The 15,177-nt window shown below is 42.9% G+C and overlaps 1 protein-coding gene across 6 annotated transcripts in view; it reads right to left on the bottom strand.

The window, feature by feature from the left end:
* The window catches only part of RBBP6 (RB binding protein 6, ubiquitin ligase), a 37,095-nt gene extending 22,188 nt beyond the window's left edge, over nt 1-14,907 (bottom strand). For 3 of the 6 annotated variants that reach the window (XM_060172786.1, XM_060172787.1, XM_060172784.1), the window contains exons 1-3: nt 13,309-14,907; nt 6,868-6,967; nt 3,400-3,436 (exon numbers count right to left, since the gene is read on the bottom strand). In XM_060172786.1, the coding sequence (XP_060028769.1) occupies nt 3,400-3,436; nt 6,868-6,967; nt 13,309-13,474 (303 nt within the window). In that variant the 5' untranslated portion in view covers nt 13,475-14,907. The remainder of the gene's footprint in view (nt 1-3,399; nt 3,437-6,867; nt 6,968-13,308) is intronic. The other 3 variants (XM_060172788.1, XM_060172785.1, XM_060172790.1) reach the window with 1 other exon arrangement.
* Nucleotides 14,908-15,177: the final 270 nt, after the last annotated feature.

A 15,177-nucleotide genomic window follows, 5' to 3' on the forward strand; every position in this document is an offset into this window, starting at 1 on the left:
GAAACTGCCCTTGCACGAGGTCCTGGCCACACACACACACACACACACACACACACACACACACTAAATTATATATATATATATATCATGATCAGAGTTGCGTTATTATTACTTTCATTAAAAGTAGTGTGATCCACAGCTCTCAATAGAAGCGTGACCAGTTTCCATATGAAGTTCCTAACACAATGGGCAGCCTAAGGGTTTTTTCAAGTTTGAGGGGTATTGTTTTATCTATATAAAAAATCCTTAGCTCCACACTGAGGGACAGCCGAGTTCATTAGGGACTAATTTCCCTATCGTCCCCCAGTCCACCAACGGGCTTTTAGTGTTGCCCAACTTTGAATTATTCTTTCTTAAAAAAAACAAAAAACCACCATCACCACCACCAGCAACAACAACAAAAAATAAAACAAACAACAACAACAACAAACACCAAAAACTGGTCTTGGGCTGGGGCTGGCTAAATAGCTCACTTGGGACAGTGCTGCTTTGCCATGTGTACAAGCCAGGTTCAAGTCCAGCCTCCACTGCACTGAAGGCGACTTCCATGTTGTGATCTTTATCTGTCTGAAAAAGTCATCCCAGAGTGGTACAGTCCTGGTGTAGATACACCCAAGCATAAATATAAACATGTCTATGTGTTTATGTTATTCTATTTTAAAAGAACTAGTCTCAAGGGAAAAAAGGTAAGTGTCCAATTTTCATCCAGAATTTATTGGAATTTATTCTGAAGAGGGTCATCATACCAACCAGAAATTATTTATATTACGTAATAAGGAATGAACAAGCTGCTGTCAACCATCATTTAACAGTTTTAGCCAGTGAAACAAAATAGCCTTTAGAAAGTCCAATTCCATTCTAGAATCTTAACATCAAGCATGTATGTAGAAAGTGGTTTTAACTTTCTTACTGCTGACACAAAACCCTGTTTTTAATCTCCCCATTTGTAACACTTAATAGCAGCCTTTTTGTTAACACTGGCTTTTCTTGTCCTTTCTTCTTAGCTTTTTGTTACTTTTTTTATTACTGTTGTATATCTGTAGAAGTGTTTTCATGTATGTAATGACACTAAATCACCCTCACTGAGCATTCACTATAGCAAAATTTACTACAAATTTAGAAAGGCAATCCAATCGCTCCTATATAGTGAAGTGCTAAGTAAAAAAGTCTTGAGTGGCTTACAGGTGTTTAAGTATTTATGTACATCAAACATTAGTAAACATCTTAGCTCAGATATTAATGCTTTTAAAAAATCTGTATATTAATGAAATTTCAAAAAAAGACCTGACCTATGTACTGTTGATAGCATTAAAATATTCACCACTCTATCTAATTTGCTTCTGAAAACAAGAATTTGATCTTTTATGGCAACTATATTTGCATAAAATTAAAAAGTTCTACAAAATGTCATTCTGAACATCCATCCAGGCTTATAGTTACCAACACAGAAGAATGACTAACACTAATCAAAATTAAAAATCTGGTTGAGTGTCTCTTTCCTATTGGAAATGGGTGTGATACTTGTGTCTCTTAAGCTTCCCAAGATGAGCACTAGTCACGCCTACTGAATACAAGGTCTCTCATCCTAAATGTCAATAAATGTACCCTAAGCAAATTATGGGGATAGGAAGCCATCTCATTTCATGTCTCCATTTGGCAATCCTATCTAAAAATCAAAGTCATCTTTAAAGTATTAAAAATAAAAAAAAGAGAAAGCTATATAAGCATAAAATAAAACTGCTCCTTATAAGTATAGTACAGACATGCCAGGGAACACACAAGGCTAAAAGAATGTTAACTTTATTTATGAACATGTGATCTGTGTATATACACATGCTAATAAACAAAAAGGAAATAACTGTTTTCAAGAAATAAAATTTCATCTGAATTAATTACTATATAAATGTACTTCATACAAAATGTTACAGTAACGACTACAGTCATCAGGATAGTTGATCTAATTGTGCTAGCATTTGGATACATGAAAATCAGCTTTAAACCAATCACCAGCAAAACAGAAACTTGTTCAGTTTTTACAGCATTATGCTTAAAAAAAAATAAATAAAAACCATATACCCCAAAGGGGAAAGAGGGGAAAACCAAAACACTAGAAGTTTTGATCTCTGAATCTTTATATTTAGTTCCACAAGAACTACTTTATAGAGAACAAGTCCAAAGTTCAGATACTCTATGTTGTCATTAAAGACTCAATGATCCAAGGTTAGTGAAATGCCTGATACACAATTAAATACTGATATTTAAAAGGATAAAGTGAAACAGCAAGCAAAACCCTTGATTTCTAAGTGAAGATTCCAGACATCTAGTATTGTGTACAATATCAAGGCTGAGCAAAAATGTTTAGAGAACCATCAAGTTTACAAAGCTCAATTGCTACAGACCTGTATTCTGAAACAGATGTTTCACCCACAAATCAGGAATATTTCTACTTTTGCTTCAGAAACCAGGGTCAAAATGTAACATGACTTTGGTTAATCTGGGACATTAAAATTAAGATGGTACCCTGGTTAATGGAATCACCTTTGATACACTACAACTTTCCATCAAGTTAAAATGCAGCGTTTGAATTTTATGAGATGGAGGAAGTACTTTAATCTGGACAACTGAGCAGACTAGAAGTGGGAGATTTCGTATTTAAATATGAAACAATGTACTCATTATATAAAATCACCAAGACACTTAGATATGGGGGGGGGGGGCAATAATTTCAGGCGTCACTTTATAGTATGAATACAAACAAAGAATAGGAGCTCAGCATCACCAAAAGGCAAAACCAATCATAAAGCTGCATCAATGATCTCTGGGAAGCTCTTTACTATGAACTGTTTGACTTTGGAGAAAGCATCAAATTTTAATATAAGCTTTGCATATGGCTAATGCATTTTTCAAAGCCATCAAACAGGCAGGGGAGGGGGAAAAAAAAACTATCAAAAACTAAGTGATACAACGTGAAAATGGCAAAATATACACTCCAAACATTTTTTATTGCAAGAAACAAAAAGCACACAACAGCCTGTACATACATACAAAATACTAACTATAGACAGACAGATGCAGAACATGTTTATCATGTTCATTAGTGTAAAACCTACATGATCTAAGTAGAATCATACATTAACTGTACAACACAGTGTCATACAGGGAGGATACTATTGTATTTAATAAGGAACAATGGTTTGGGGCACAAATCACCCATTTCTACATAAGTGTGCAAAAGATGCCACATATTTCCATATTCAACTGAACTGTCACCAAAATACATTTCATTTACAATATGTACTATGATAAACCAAGTATTAAGTTCTAAGGTGATTTACTTCAAAGCTACATTATAAAGGTAAAAACTGTGTAGAAAAAGTGTGAGACTGTGTTTTTACATACTGATTTTGAAGTTCCCATCACTGGCTCAGTTCGACTTCTAAAAAACAAGAAACAAAACAAAACAAAACAAAAACAAGAATAACATTAGTTATTGACTAACAGCTATTTATAAATTTTTGTGCCAAAATTTTCATACACATATCGCTAAAGCACATATTTGGAGCACAGTATTTTTTTGATTCAAAGACTTAATAACAGTCAACCTCTAAAGTAACAGATACACGCCTTTGGTTAATAATTACTGTCCAATTCATACTGGGGAATTCTATAGTAAATACACTATGACCGTAAACCACTAATCCCCCAATAAAGAAATTAACAACAAAATAAAAAATATTTTAAAAATAAAATAAACGAGACAAAGAAAGGAAGGAGAGAGGAGGAGGGAGCAAGAGAGATTCTTTACAGTCTGCACAAGAATGGACTGTTAAATTTATCCTTTAAATGTTTAGTTTTAGCTTATAGTTTATACTATCCTAACTCTCGAGAATGCTTGATATAGTGTCCTTGGGATAAAGTGGATGGAATTGGAGATTATGCTCAAATGCTTCACCATTTGTGAAGCAAGTAAGGAGGTAAAGGACAGCTATAGAAGAGTTTCACTAATATGCAGAATATAGACAATTGGATATATAAATGTGGGAGGAAAAAACAATATGTTTTCAAGACTGTGGGAGAAAACTACAGTGGTTATCTATGGGGGTGAGGACAAAGATGCCCCACTTTGGTGACGAGAGTGGTGGAGAGACAAAATGCTAGATAGCATCTGAGTTTGTGTGTAATTTAAGTTCTAAGGCGATAGTTTTCCTGCACTAGGATTTGCTCAGCATACTCAGAGACACTTTTACATTAAGTAGAAAATCAGGTGTGTGTGGGGGGCAAGCCATGTGACACCAGGTTAGTGCACACAGTATTCAGCGCAAGGACGGCACAAGGATCCCAGTTCAAGCTCCCGGCTCCCCACCTGCAGGGGGGTTGCTTCACAAATGGTGAAGTAGGTGTGCAGGTGTCTATCTTTCTTCCCCCCTCTCAGTAACTCTGTCCTATCCAAAAAATTGAAGAAAAAAAAAAATAGCCACAGGTGCAGTGGATTTGAAGTGCAGGCACTGAACCCCAGCAATAATACTGGAGACCCCCCCCAAATAATAATAAAGAAAGAAAATCAGAGGGAAAAATAAGAAAATCTGTGAATTAGCATGCAATTCTTTTTAAGTGGCAACTTATTTTTGCCATCTACTTCAAATAATTCTTTCTCCCTAGGATTTTCTTTTCTAATTATTATTTATTTTCCCTTTTGTTGCCCTTGTTTTTTTATTGTTGTTGTAATTATTGTTGTTATTAATGTCGTCATTGTTGGATAGGACAGAGAGAAATGGAGAGAGGAGGGGAAGACAGAGGGGGGGAGAGAAAGATAGACACATGCAGAATTGCGCCACCCGCGCTTAACTCACTGCGCTATCACCTGACTCCCCCTCCCTAGGATTTTCTAATTATCAGAATCAAATGAAAATGGATGCTTGCTATTAAACAAAAATAACTTGGTAAACATGATATTACACTAAAATCAAGGGATTATATCTCTGTAACTTCTTAATTACATAAAAGTTTTCTTGGGAGTCAGGCATTAGTTCAGCGGGTTAAGCGCAGGTGGCGCAAAGCATAAGGACCAGAGTAAGGATCTGGGTTCAAGCCCCCGGCTCCCCACCTTCAGGGAGTCACTTCACAGGCGGTAAAGCAGGTCTGCAGGTGTCTATCTTTCTCTCCCCATTTCTCTGTCTTCCCCTCCTCTCTCCATTTCTCTCTGTCCTATCCACTCTCTGACCTATCCAACAACAATGACATCAATAATAACTACAACAATGAAACAACGGCAACAAAAGGGAATAAATAAATATTTTTAAAAAAGGTTTTCTTGATGTCTAGTGGGGAAATGTATCTAGTTCAACTTGCTACTATCTAGGTATTAAACAAAAGGGTCTCAGATGGTAAGATGTGGTCTGTAAGTATACAGCAATTAATAAGACTAAGAATATTTTTTTCCCACTTAAGAAATCTAACTTTTTTAAAACTTCAATTCTAAGAACGCGTTCTATTTATAAGGACCAGCAAACTTCAGAATTTTTCATTGGAAGCAGAATTTGCAAGGCTGGGTAGTGTTACACCTGATTAGAGTACATGTTACCACATGCAAGGATGTGGGTTCAAGCCCCTGGCCCTCTACAGCTGGGGAGATGATTCGCAAGCCACAGTGCTGCAGGCGTCTCCCTCCCTCTCTACTTTCAACTTGTCTCTATTCAAAACCAAATAGTTAATCTGCTACCCTCCAAGCATCTCTAATTGCTCCCTCTTTCACATACTATAGTTCTTCCACCACCGTTAATAATTTCAAGACAGTTAAGACTTTCCTGTTTTCCTGCAGTTTTAGCCCTGCCCCATCTGATGGTGTTTTCAGTCACGCAGTTGGTGTCAAGTAATAAAGGGAGGCAGACTCAAGCCTGGCTCCCAGAAGTATTATTAGCAATACTAAATATCCTGGATGTGTTTAAGATAGATGGATATTTAAGACAGACATCTTAGGAGACATACACACTTTAGTAATTAAAAAAAAAACACCAAAGGGTGCAGCCAGTTTCACAGAGAGTCAACACTGTATCTACTGCCTATGCAGAGCAAATATTCTTTTTCTTTCTCTTTTAATTTATTTCCTTTTGTTGTCCTGGCTGTTTTATTGTTGTAGTTATAGTTGGATAGGACAGAGAGAAGTGGAGAGAAGAGGGGAAGACAGAGAGGGGGAGAAAAAGACAGACACCTGCAGACCTGCTTCACCGCCTGTGAAGTGACTCCCCTGCAGGTGGGAGCCAGGGGCTCGAACCGGGATCTTTTAGCCAGTCCTTGCGCTTTGCACCATGTGTGCTTAACCTGTTGCACTACCGCCCAACTACCATAGAGCAAATACTTTTTAAAAAAGTATTTTATTTTTTTGATACAAAGTACTCCTTAGCTGTGGCTTACAATGGTGCTAGGGATTGAACCTGGGAACTCAGAATCTCAGGCATGAAAGTCATTTGCAGAATTGTATCGTTGCATGAGCCCTTCCTAATAATGGATATGTATATGTGGATATGGATATGTATTATATAGGACAAAAGTAGAGGGGGAAGGAGAGGTAGAGACATTGCTACTGCAGCAGCATTTGTGAAGCTTCCCCCTTGCAGGTGGGGGCTAGGGGCTTGAACCTGGGTCCTTATGTACCGTAACATGAGCAATCTACTAGATGCACCACTTTCCAGCCCCCCTAATAATGGTTCTACTCCAAAGTATAAGGTAACTGGTACATTTTAAAACAAAAAGTCTTGTTTAAAAAAATGAAAACACATTAATGAGTTTAGTTCTATTGTACACTTTTCACAAAATTACTTTTGGTTCTATTTTGAGCAGCTGAACATATAAGAGTTAAGAAATTCTTACATGACATATGTTTTGCTTGTAGACTTAACACCTCCAATAGGGATTCTTCTAACAATTACAGATGAATTCTTAGGAATGAGAGCATTATCATCTACATATTCTGTAATAAAAAGATCAGAGTTGAATTTCTAATAATCCTGAACTAGAAAATTCAAATCAAACATAGTATTTATCAGAAATAAAGAATTTAACTATGAAAGAACATTAACAACCACATGTTCCATCAGAACAGGTATATTCAAAGGCAATCAAATTATGTCAGCAGGCTGTGTTGTGGCAATAGCTATACTTCTGTGAAAGTTCCTAGCTTGTCTAGCCAGTAAACATCTTAACTATGAGAAAGGCTGTTAATTAGAAGAAACTCTCTCTTCTCTTTTTCTCTTTCCCTTTCTCAATCTCTCTCTCTCTCTCTCTCTCTCTCTCTTTCTGTTTAACCCCAGAACACTTATCAGCTCTGGCTTATGGTGGTACGGGGGAGTGAACCTGGGACTTTGGAGCCTAAGGTATGAGTCTCTTTGTATAACTATTATGCTATCTACCCCTGCCCAGTCTCTCTTATTCTTTAAGCATAAGCATCACTGGGGAAGTAAAATAATAATTAGACTGACATGTTTTAAATACTAAAAAAGAAAAACAAACTATAAAAATGCATTGCAACTTTGGGTAGAATGATGATTCAAGGAAGGTCTCTAAGAAAAGAAAATGGTTTGTCTTCCTGCCAAACTAGCTATATGAGCAAGAGCTGACAATGTACTTAAGACAATGGAACCATTTGGAAAAGCAAGACAGGCCAGAATAGCTGAAGAACATGAAAGGAGGACGTGATATATAAGCTGAAAATACAGATCAAGCCAGGCCCCCACTGCACTGGAAGCAGCATTGGCGCTATGCTCTCTTTCCTATTGGGTCTGTCTGTATCTGAATGTCAGCCTGGAGCTATGAAGCCTCAGTGTTTGATACTGAAACAAAAATTATGATTTATGTTAAAGAAGATATAACCTCTGGTAGCTAAGTGGAGAATGTAGGGTAACGAGAATCAGGGTGTGACTAACAAGGAGGCTGCTATGTAGGTCAAGTAAGAGCTAAAGATGGTCTGCCCTGGGATGTGACAAAGGAGGAAAGAATCAGAATGGGGGTGGGGGATAACACAGTGGTTATCCTGGAACTCCACAAAGTCCCAGACTCCATCCCCTGAACCACCATATGCCAAGCTGAGCAGTGCTCTGGTAAGTAAGTAAATAAATGTCTAAAACAAAATAATCAGATTGTTTGAGGGAAGGCTTGTGAATGGACTGAAGTGAGCAGGATGAGAGAGAGGAATCAGAAACAAGCTCCTGACGTAAGCGACCGGATGAACGGCGATAGCCGCTTTCTGAGAAGAGAAGGCGAAAACAAGGGGCCGCGCAGTGGTGCGCGCGGTTAACTGCACATGTCACCTGCCGAGCGCGAGGACCTGGGTTTGAGCCCCGGCTCCCCACTTGCAGGGGGTCTGCTTCACAAGCAGTGAAGCAGGTCTGCAGGTGTCTTATCTTTCTCTCCTTCCATTTCCCCCCTCCTATTTAGCCACCTACCCTATCTATCCACCAGGAGTGTGGTGATTCCTAGTGCAGGCACCAAGGCCCAGTGATAACCCTGGTGGTAAAATAAATAAATAAATAAATAATGGACAAAAATGGAGAATGAATGGATCCCGACTTTCTCTTTGGAGTACTTCTATATTTTTAAATTATTTATTTATTTATTATTGGAGAGAGACATAAGAGAAATTGAGAGGAGGGGAGAGAGAGAGAGAGAGAGGAGGAGAGAGACAGAAAGACACTGCTTTCATCACTTGTGAAGCTTTCCCCCTGCAGGTGCTTGAACCTGGGTCCTTTGAGCACTGCAATGTGTGCACTTACCCAGGTGCACCACCACCTGGCCCCCTGGAGTAGTTCTGTAAGAATGAAATTAAGAAACTGGACCAATGAATTTGACTATGGTTTTAAAATTTTGTTTAGGGAAGGAATCTGTAAAACTCATCAAGATGAAGAGAAATCACTCATCCTGGAGAAACAGACACAGAAATAAACTCTTCTCCTTTATTCACTGATTCTAGGGCTCCTTTTTATGGCTACTCATTTACGTGCTTCCCTCAAGTTTTTTCATGAATGTGGCAGTGTTTCCATTTATTTCAAGCTTAGCACATGTAGTAAACAGCTAAGCCTAACTATTAGCTTATTTTTAATCACAATATTTTAGTATACTCTTTTATATGGGGATAAATACTTTTATTTATTATTGCATAGAGACAAACAGAAATTGAGAGGAGACGAAGATAGGGAGAGAGAGAGAGACACCTGCAGCCCTGCTTCACCACTCGTGAAGCTTTCTCCCTGCAGGTGGGGACCAGGAGCTTGAACCTGGGAATCTTCACAAAACAATTCCCAGAAATGGTGTCAAATACTTGACAGAAGTTTTTGAACAGCTTTCCAAGGTAATTTAATAATTTGATGGGCAAAGTACTGTATCAGATCACATCAGGTGCCCAAGGTAAGACACTTTAATTGAGCTTTTAAGTAGCTGAATGACACTGATGCTTCCTACCCAGAACTATCTCAACATGTGCTAGCTACAAAAATCTCTTGTATACTTTACTATAGTCTTGGATCCTAACGTTTAACACAGCATTGACAGAATAAAAACCAGGGGGCTGAGTGGTAGTGCAGTGGGTTAAGCGCACATGGAGCAAAGTGCAAAGACCAGTGTAGGGATCTAGTTCAGGACCCCGGTTCCCCACCTGCAGGGGGGTCGCTTCAAAAGCAGTGTCTGTCTAGCTTTCTCTCCCCCTCTGTCTTCCCCTCCTCCCTCCATGTCTCTCTGTCCTATCCAACAACAGCAGCAGCTATATATAACAACAATAACCACCACAGGGGCAACAAAATGAGGAAAATAGCCTCCAGGAGCAGTAGACACCGAGCCCCAGTGATAATCCTGGAGGCAAAAAGAATAAAAACCAAATGAATGAGAAATGGTAAAAGGCAATTCTTTCAAAAAAGAAATGGCCGAGCACTTGGGAGAAAGAGCACATGCCAGAGCAGCACCCCAGCACATACAGTGTGGGATTCAAAGCCCTGAGACTCGAGCCCCCATTCTAACTCTACTACCCAACAATTTCTAACAAGTCTGGGGGGGGGGGATGGGGGTGAAAGGGGCTAAAAAAGTATCTTCCCCACTAAGTTCAGAATGAAGGTATGTGTGTACACACCATTAAGAAAAAGACAAAGAAAAGGAGGAAAAACATTTCTATATGGAGGTTGGATAGACAAAAACGTGTCTAGAAATAAAGAGAAACGGGCCGGGCGGTGAAGCAGGTCAACAGGTGTGTGTCTTTCTCTCCCCCTCCTCTCTCGATTTCTCTCTATCCTACCCAAGAACAGCAACAGCAATGACAGCAATAATAACAACAACAACGAGGGTAACAACAAGGGCAAACAATGGGAAAAATGGCCTCCTTGGAGTCACGATGCAGGCACCCAGCCCCAGAAAAAAAAAAAAAAAAGACGAAGAAGAAAAGAAAAAAATTGGTCCGGGAGGTGGTGCAGTAGATAAAATAGTAGACTCTCAAGCATGAGGTCTTGAGTTCAATTCCCAGCAGCACCAGTACCAGAGAGATGTCTGGTTCTATCTTTCTCATCAATAAATAAGTAAAATCTTAAAAAAAAAAAAAAAAAAAAATTCCCCAGTAGCTTCATAAGTGGTGAAGTATGTGGTCCAGGTGGTGGCGCAGTGGATAAGTGGTGAAGCAGGTCTGCAGGCGTCTCTCCCCTTCTACATCTTCCCCACCCCTCTCAATTTCTCTCTGTCCTATCAAAAAAAAAAAAAAAAATTTAAAAAATGGCTGCAGGAGTAGTGGATTCGTAGTGCAGGCACCAAGCCCCCACAACCCTGGAGACAAAATAGGAAGAAAGAAAGTCTCCAATCTAAGCATTTTAGCTTAATCAAGACTTCAAGGGTTTTAAATATGACTATATTTCTGAAACTACAAAGAATTTTTTGTAGCAGCATGGTAAGTTAGGCAACTGGAAAAATATGAAAACAAAATAAAGTGGTCCAGTTTAGCTCTTTGTTAAGAAACCTACTTTGAAACTATAAGCATCTACTTTGTACACTTCAATTTACTGGACAGAGTTAAAACCAAGTCCTACAATGTAAGACTACAGAGACTTGGTCCAGGAGGTGGACTCTCAAACTTCACGTGCCAGGAGTGGACTTCTGATTCTCCCTCTCCCCCTCATTAATTAATAAACAAACATGCATTAAATGACTACCCTTTGTACTGTTTGTAATGTCCCCCACCCCCTATTTGAAGATTGCTTAAAATGCACTATCCTTACTGAAGTTCTGTTGCTGAGCAGGTCGACGCCAGAGTTCTTCTCTAATAAGGGTTATTCAATTAATTATTTGTAGACGAGCCCTTCACAACACCTTGCTCCAGTCCTAAGCTGTGTCTGATTCTCAGGTAGAAAAGATGGACAAAGCCCAGCCCCAAATCATCCAACTGTATAATATTCTAGTAACATCTGCAAAGTGATCAAAACTTCACTCTGTTCTCTTTCAAGTATCATTAAGCTATCAAAAGAGATAAACTCTGTTCTGTGGAGTCTGGCTATAAAACGTAAGGAATATTTTTGGTGGCCCTAAAAACAGTATTTCCTTGAGAAAAAAAAAAAACTTAAAGCTATGTCTACACTGTATATGATCAACAATATTTTAAAATTTTATTTATTACCCTTTTTACCAGGTAAACTTCTTCCCGGCAGCAATTTTCTTTCTCCTTTAAGGGAAGTGATGCTAAACCTAATGATCAAAGCCCTATATAGGTTATCCCTTCGGGATGACACATTTTTAAATGGGGCTGGGGAGTGGACAACATTCTTTCTTGTGTTATCATGAGCAGAGTTCTCTAGTTAAGTATCTGGAGCCACGACATGCCAGCGATGCTGTTCATGAACATAGACTCAATCACTAAACTCGTGGCTGGAAGTGAAGGTCAAACGACTTTCCACACATGGTCCACCTACCAAACTACAGCCTAGAAGTGGGGTCCCCACAGATTTCCACTAACAGGAACTATGATTAAGCCTGAAGTCGAATTCAGAGACCACTAGGCTCGCCTAACCTACTCAGAACTTCCCTTTGTTCTCTCCATCCCATCAGCAAACTTTCTTTTAAAAGACTGGACTTGCAGAAAACTACACTTCAGCATTACACTCCTGGAAAAAGAAACCAAAACGAGTTCAGCAAGAATCTGAGCAAGGCTGGTTGTGACATTTTCCTAGTCTGTGAAAATTCTCAACATTGCAAAATGCTGTTGCTACCCAAGGCCACGAGTGTCAAGCCTATTACTCTCCCATGGCCTGCTGTCAACCAGCGGCGACTACTGGTTTTCACACTCTTTCTTTCACTGAAATCCACTAACAGCCTTAGGATGCACTAAAGGCCCAAACGACTTAGTTACGGATTCTGAGGCTTGCACACGAGTGGTCCCAGCAGCACACACACATGAGCTGCAGAAACAATTCCACTTGTACAGACAGGCTGGGGCAGACCCTTAAAAAAAGAAAAAAAGTGGTCCGGGAGGTGGCACAGTAGATAAAGCAGAGGATTCTCAAGCGTGAGGTTCTGAGCAGCACATGTACCAGAGCGATAATCTGGTTCTCTTTCTCTCTTTCCTATCTTTCTCGTGAATAAATAAATAAAATCTAATAAAAAATTTTTTAAAAAGACTAAAAGTGTCTTCAGGACGCAGAGAACTTGCAATTAAGAAGTGGGGAGGGACCACAAGAAGGCTGTTGGGTTAGAGAACAGAGCGAAATGTCTCTATTGCTGCTGCAACAACTAACAGGCCAGGCGGGGCCTGTGATGGAAACAGTCAGAAAGGCACATGGGGGGGGGGGATGGTAAGGGGAACCCCGAGAACCTGGAAATCAATCACGCCCCACCCCCCCCCATACAAAAGAACCACATCTGAGTGGGAATAAATCAGATTTCCATTCTCTTTGCCCGAAGATCCAAGTATGCAGCCACCCAGCGACCCCGAGCTGGGGAGGGGCCGCGACCCCCGGGCGCGCAAGGCAAGATCGGAGGGAGGGAAGGAAGAAAAAAGGAAGGACAGCGCCCGCCCACATCTCCTACACCTCCGCACAACGAGTTAAAAAATAAAATAAAATCAGTGGCCCGGGAGGTGGCACAGTGGCCGGGGGGGGGGGGGGGGGGGCATCGGGCTCTTAAGCATGAGGCCCCGAGTTCGGGAACCCCCCCCCCCCCGCAGCCCATGCACCGGCGTGATGCCTGCTTCTCTCTCTCTCTCTCTCTCTTTCTCCCTGCTAAATACATAGAATTTAAAGTAAGATAAAAATAAGAAACCCAAGTGGCCCACCCATCCGCAGGCGCGGCCCTTACCTTCTTTCGTCTGCGCGTTGGTGATCTGCAGGTCGCAGTCGGCCGCCTTCAGCTTCTCTCTCCCCATGATCTGCTTCTTTAGATCGCACAGGGAGATGTGCAGCCCGTCAAAAGTGACCGTGTCATAGTTGAGCTTGGAAGAAAATTTATAGTGCACACAGGACATGGTGCCCAGATTCCTACGAGGTTCGGCGAGGAGACGTGGACACTCTCTCAACAGACGTCTGATTTTATCAACGCGTTTAAGGGCGGAAAAATCATGTAGCGATAGAGAGGGGGGGGGGGAGAGATATACACACACACACACAATAAAAAAAAAAAAAAAGAAAAAAAAATCACGCCGGAAGACACCGGAGGCCTCAGCTTCCCTCGGATAGAAACCCACCACCCCTGCACCCGCACAACAACAAAAACCCCGCCAAACCACAAAGCTGGAGGTAGGCACGGGTGGGGGGGTGGGTCCGTTCAAAAAAAAAAAAAAAAAAAACCCAAAAAATCAAACACACACACACACACCAAAAAAAAAGCAATGAGCAAAAAAACCCACCACTGCAAAAAGCAGTAAATCCACACGACAGTCCCCCACCCCCGGACCCACCCGCCCCCCCCACCACGGAAAACTCAGAACAGGCACTTCATGGGGGGAGGAAGGCGGACGAGAACCGGCAGCATGGGGGGCGGGGAGAGGTGTCTGCGGGGACGTCAATGGAGGCTCGGCCCGGCGGCGCGGCGTCACCCGGCGGGGTCCCCCGCGCTCATGCTAAGGGGCCGGCCGGTGCAGTCAGTCGCCGCGGCCAGTCCACACGTGCGGCGAGTCCGAGGGACCCCGCGGGGTCAGGGGTCCATAGCGCGGCCGCCTCCCGGTGGGTCTCTCTCCTTCCGCGGACGGGGAGGGAGGATGGCGGCCCCCCGGGAGCAGGTGGCGAGAAGGGCCCGAGGCCCCGAGTCCAACCAGCGGCCTCTCGCCTCCTCCTGGCTTCCGGACGAGCGGCGTCGCCTGCCCCGGGGCCCGGGCCCCCGCCGCGGACGCACCACCCCGGCGAGGCGAGGACAGGCGACAACGCGCGGCCGGCGGACGAGAGGCCTTCCCGCAGGCCGCTGCCCCGCTCCGGCTCCGCCTCCCCCCGCCGCCGCGGCCAAGCCCCAAGCCGGCGGGTACTAGGCCTCGGCTAGGCCTCGCAGCGCCTCCTCGCCACCCCGGGGCCCGCCGGCGGCCGGGTGTCTCGGGAGTGGGGAGGAGGGGCCGAGGGGAGACCCGGGGGGCTGCCGCCGCGGCTCCCCGACGCTTCCTCTCGCCGTGTGCTCCGCGCCGCGCTCGCCTTTCGCTTCCGTCGCCTCTCGGCCCAGAATCGCGAGATTAGGCCCGGAAACCGCCGGGGGGCAACGGCCAGGGCTGCGCGCTGGCTGGGCCGCTTCCTTTTCCTCTTTCTTCTTTTTTTTTTTTTTTGGTTTGGTTCCGTTCAACAAACCCCCCCCCCCGCCCCCAGCCTTTTTTTTTTTTTTTTCCCTTTCTTTCTTCTTTTTTTTCTTCGGGCGTCTCACCCAGCGCGGGCTACACCTCCGAGCCGGGCACTATGGCGGACGCGGCCTGGCTTCGGGCGAGCGCCCCACTCCGGGGTCTCTTAAGCAGGGATTGCACGGGCGGCGCGCGCGCGCGCGCGGGGCGGGGCTGACGTGCACCGGGGAGCGGGAGGGGGCGGGTTAATGGGCGGGGCCTTCGACGTCACAAAGCGCACCGGCCGCTCTCACGTGATCCCGCGCTTTGTGACTCGGGAGCGCGGAACCTGAAACTAGCCGGGAGAACGGGACCAACCATCTGCCGCGGGGGGAGAGGGGTGGTCCTATTTCTTGTGTTAGCTGGACCCTTTT

This window comes from Erinaceus europaeus, chromosome 15, assembly GCF_950295315.1.
Source record: "Erinaceus europaeus chromosome 15, mEriEur2.1, whole genome shotgun sequence".
NCBI classification, from domain to species: domain Eukaryota; kingdom Metazoa; phylum Chordata; class Mammalia; order Eulipotyphla; family Erinaceidae; genus Erinaceus; species Erinaceus europaeus.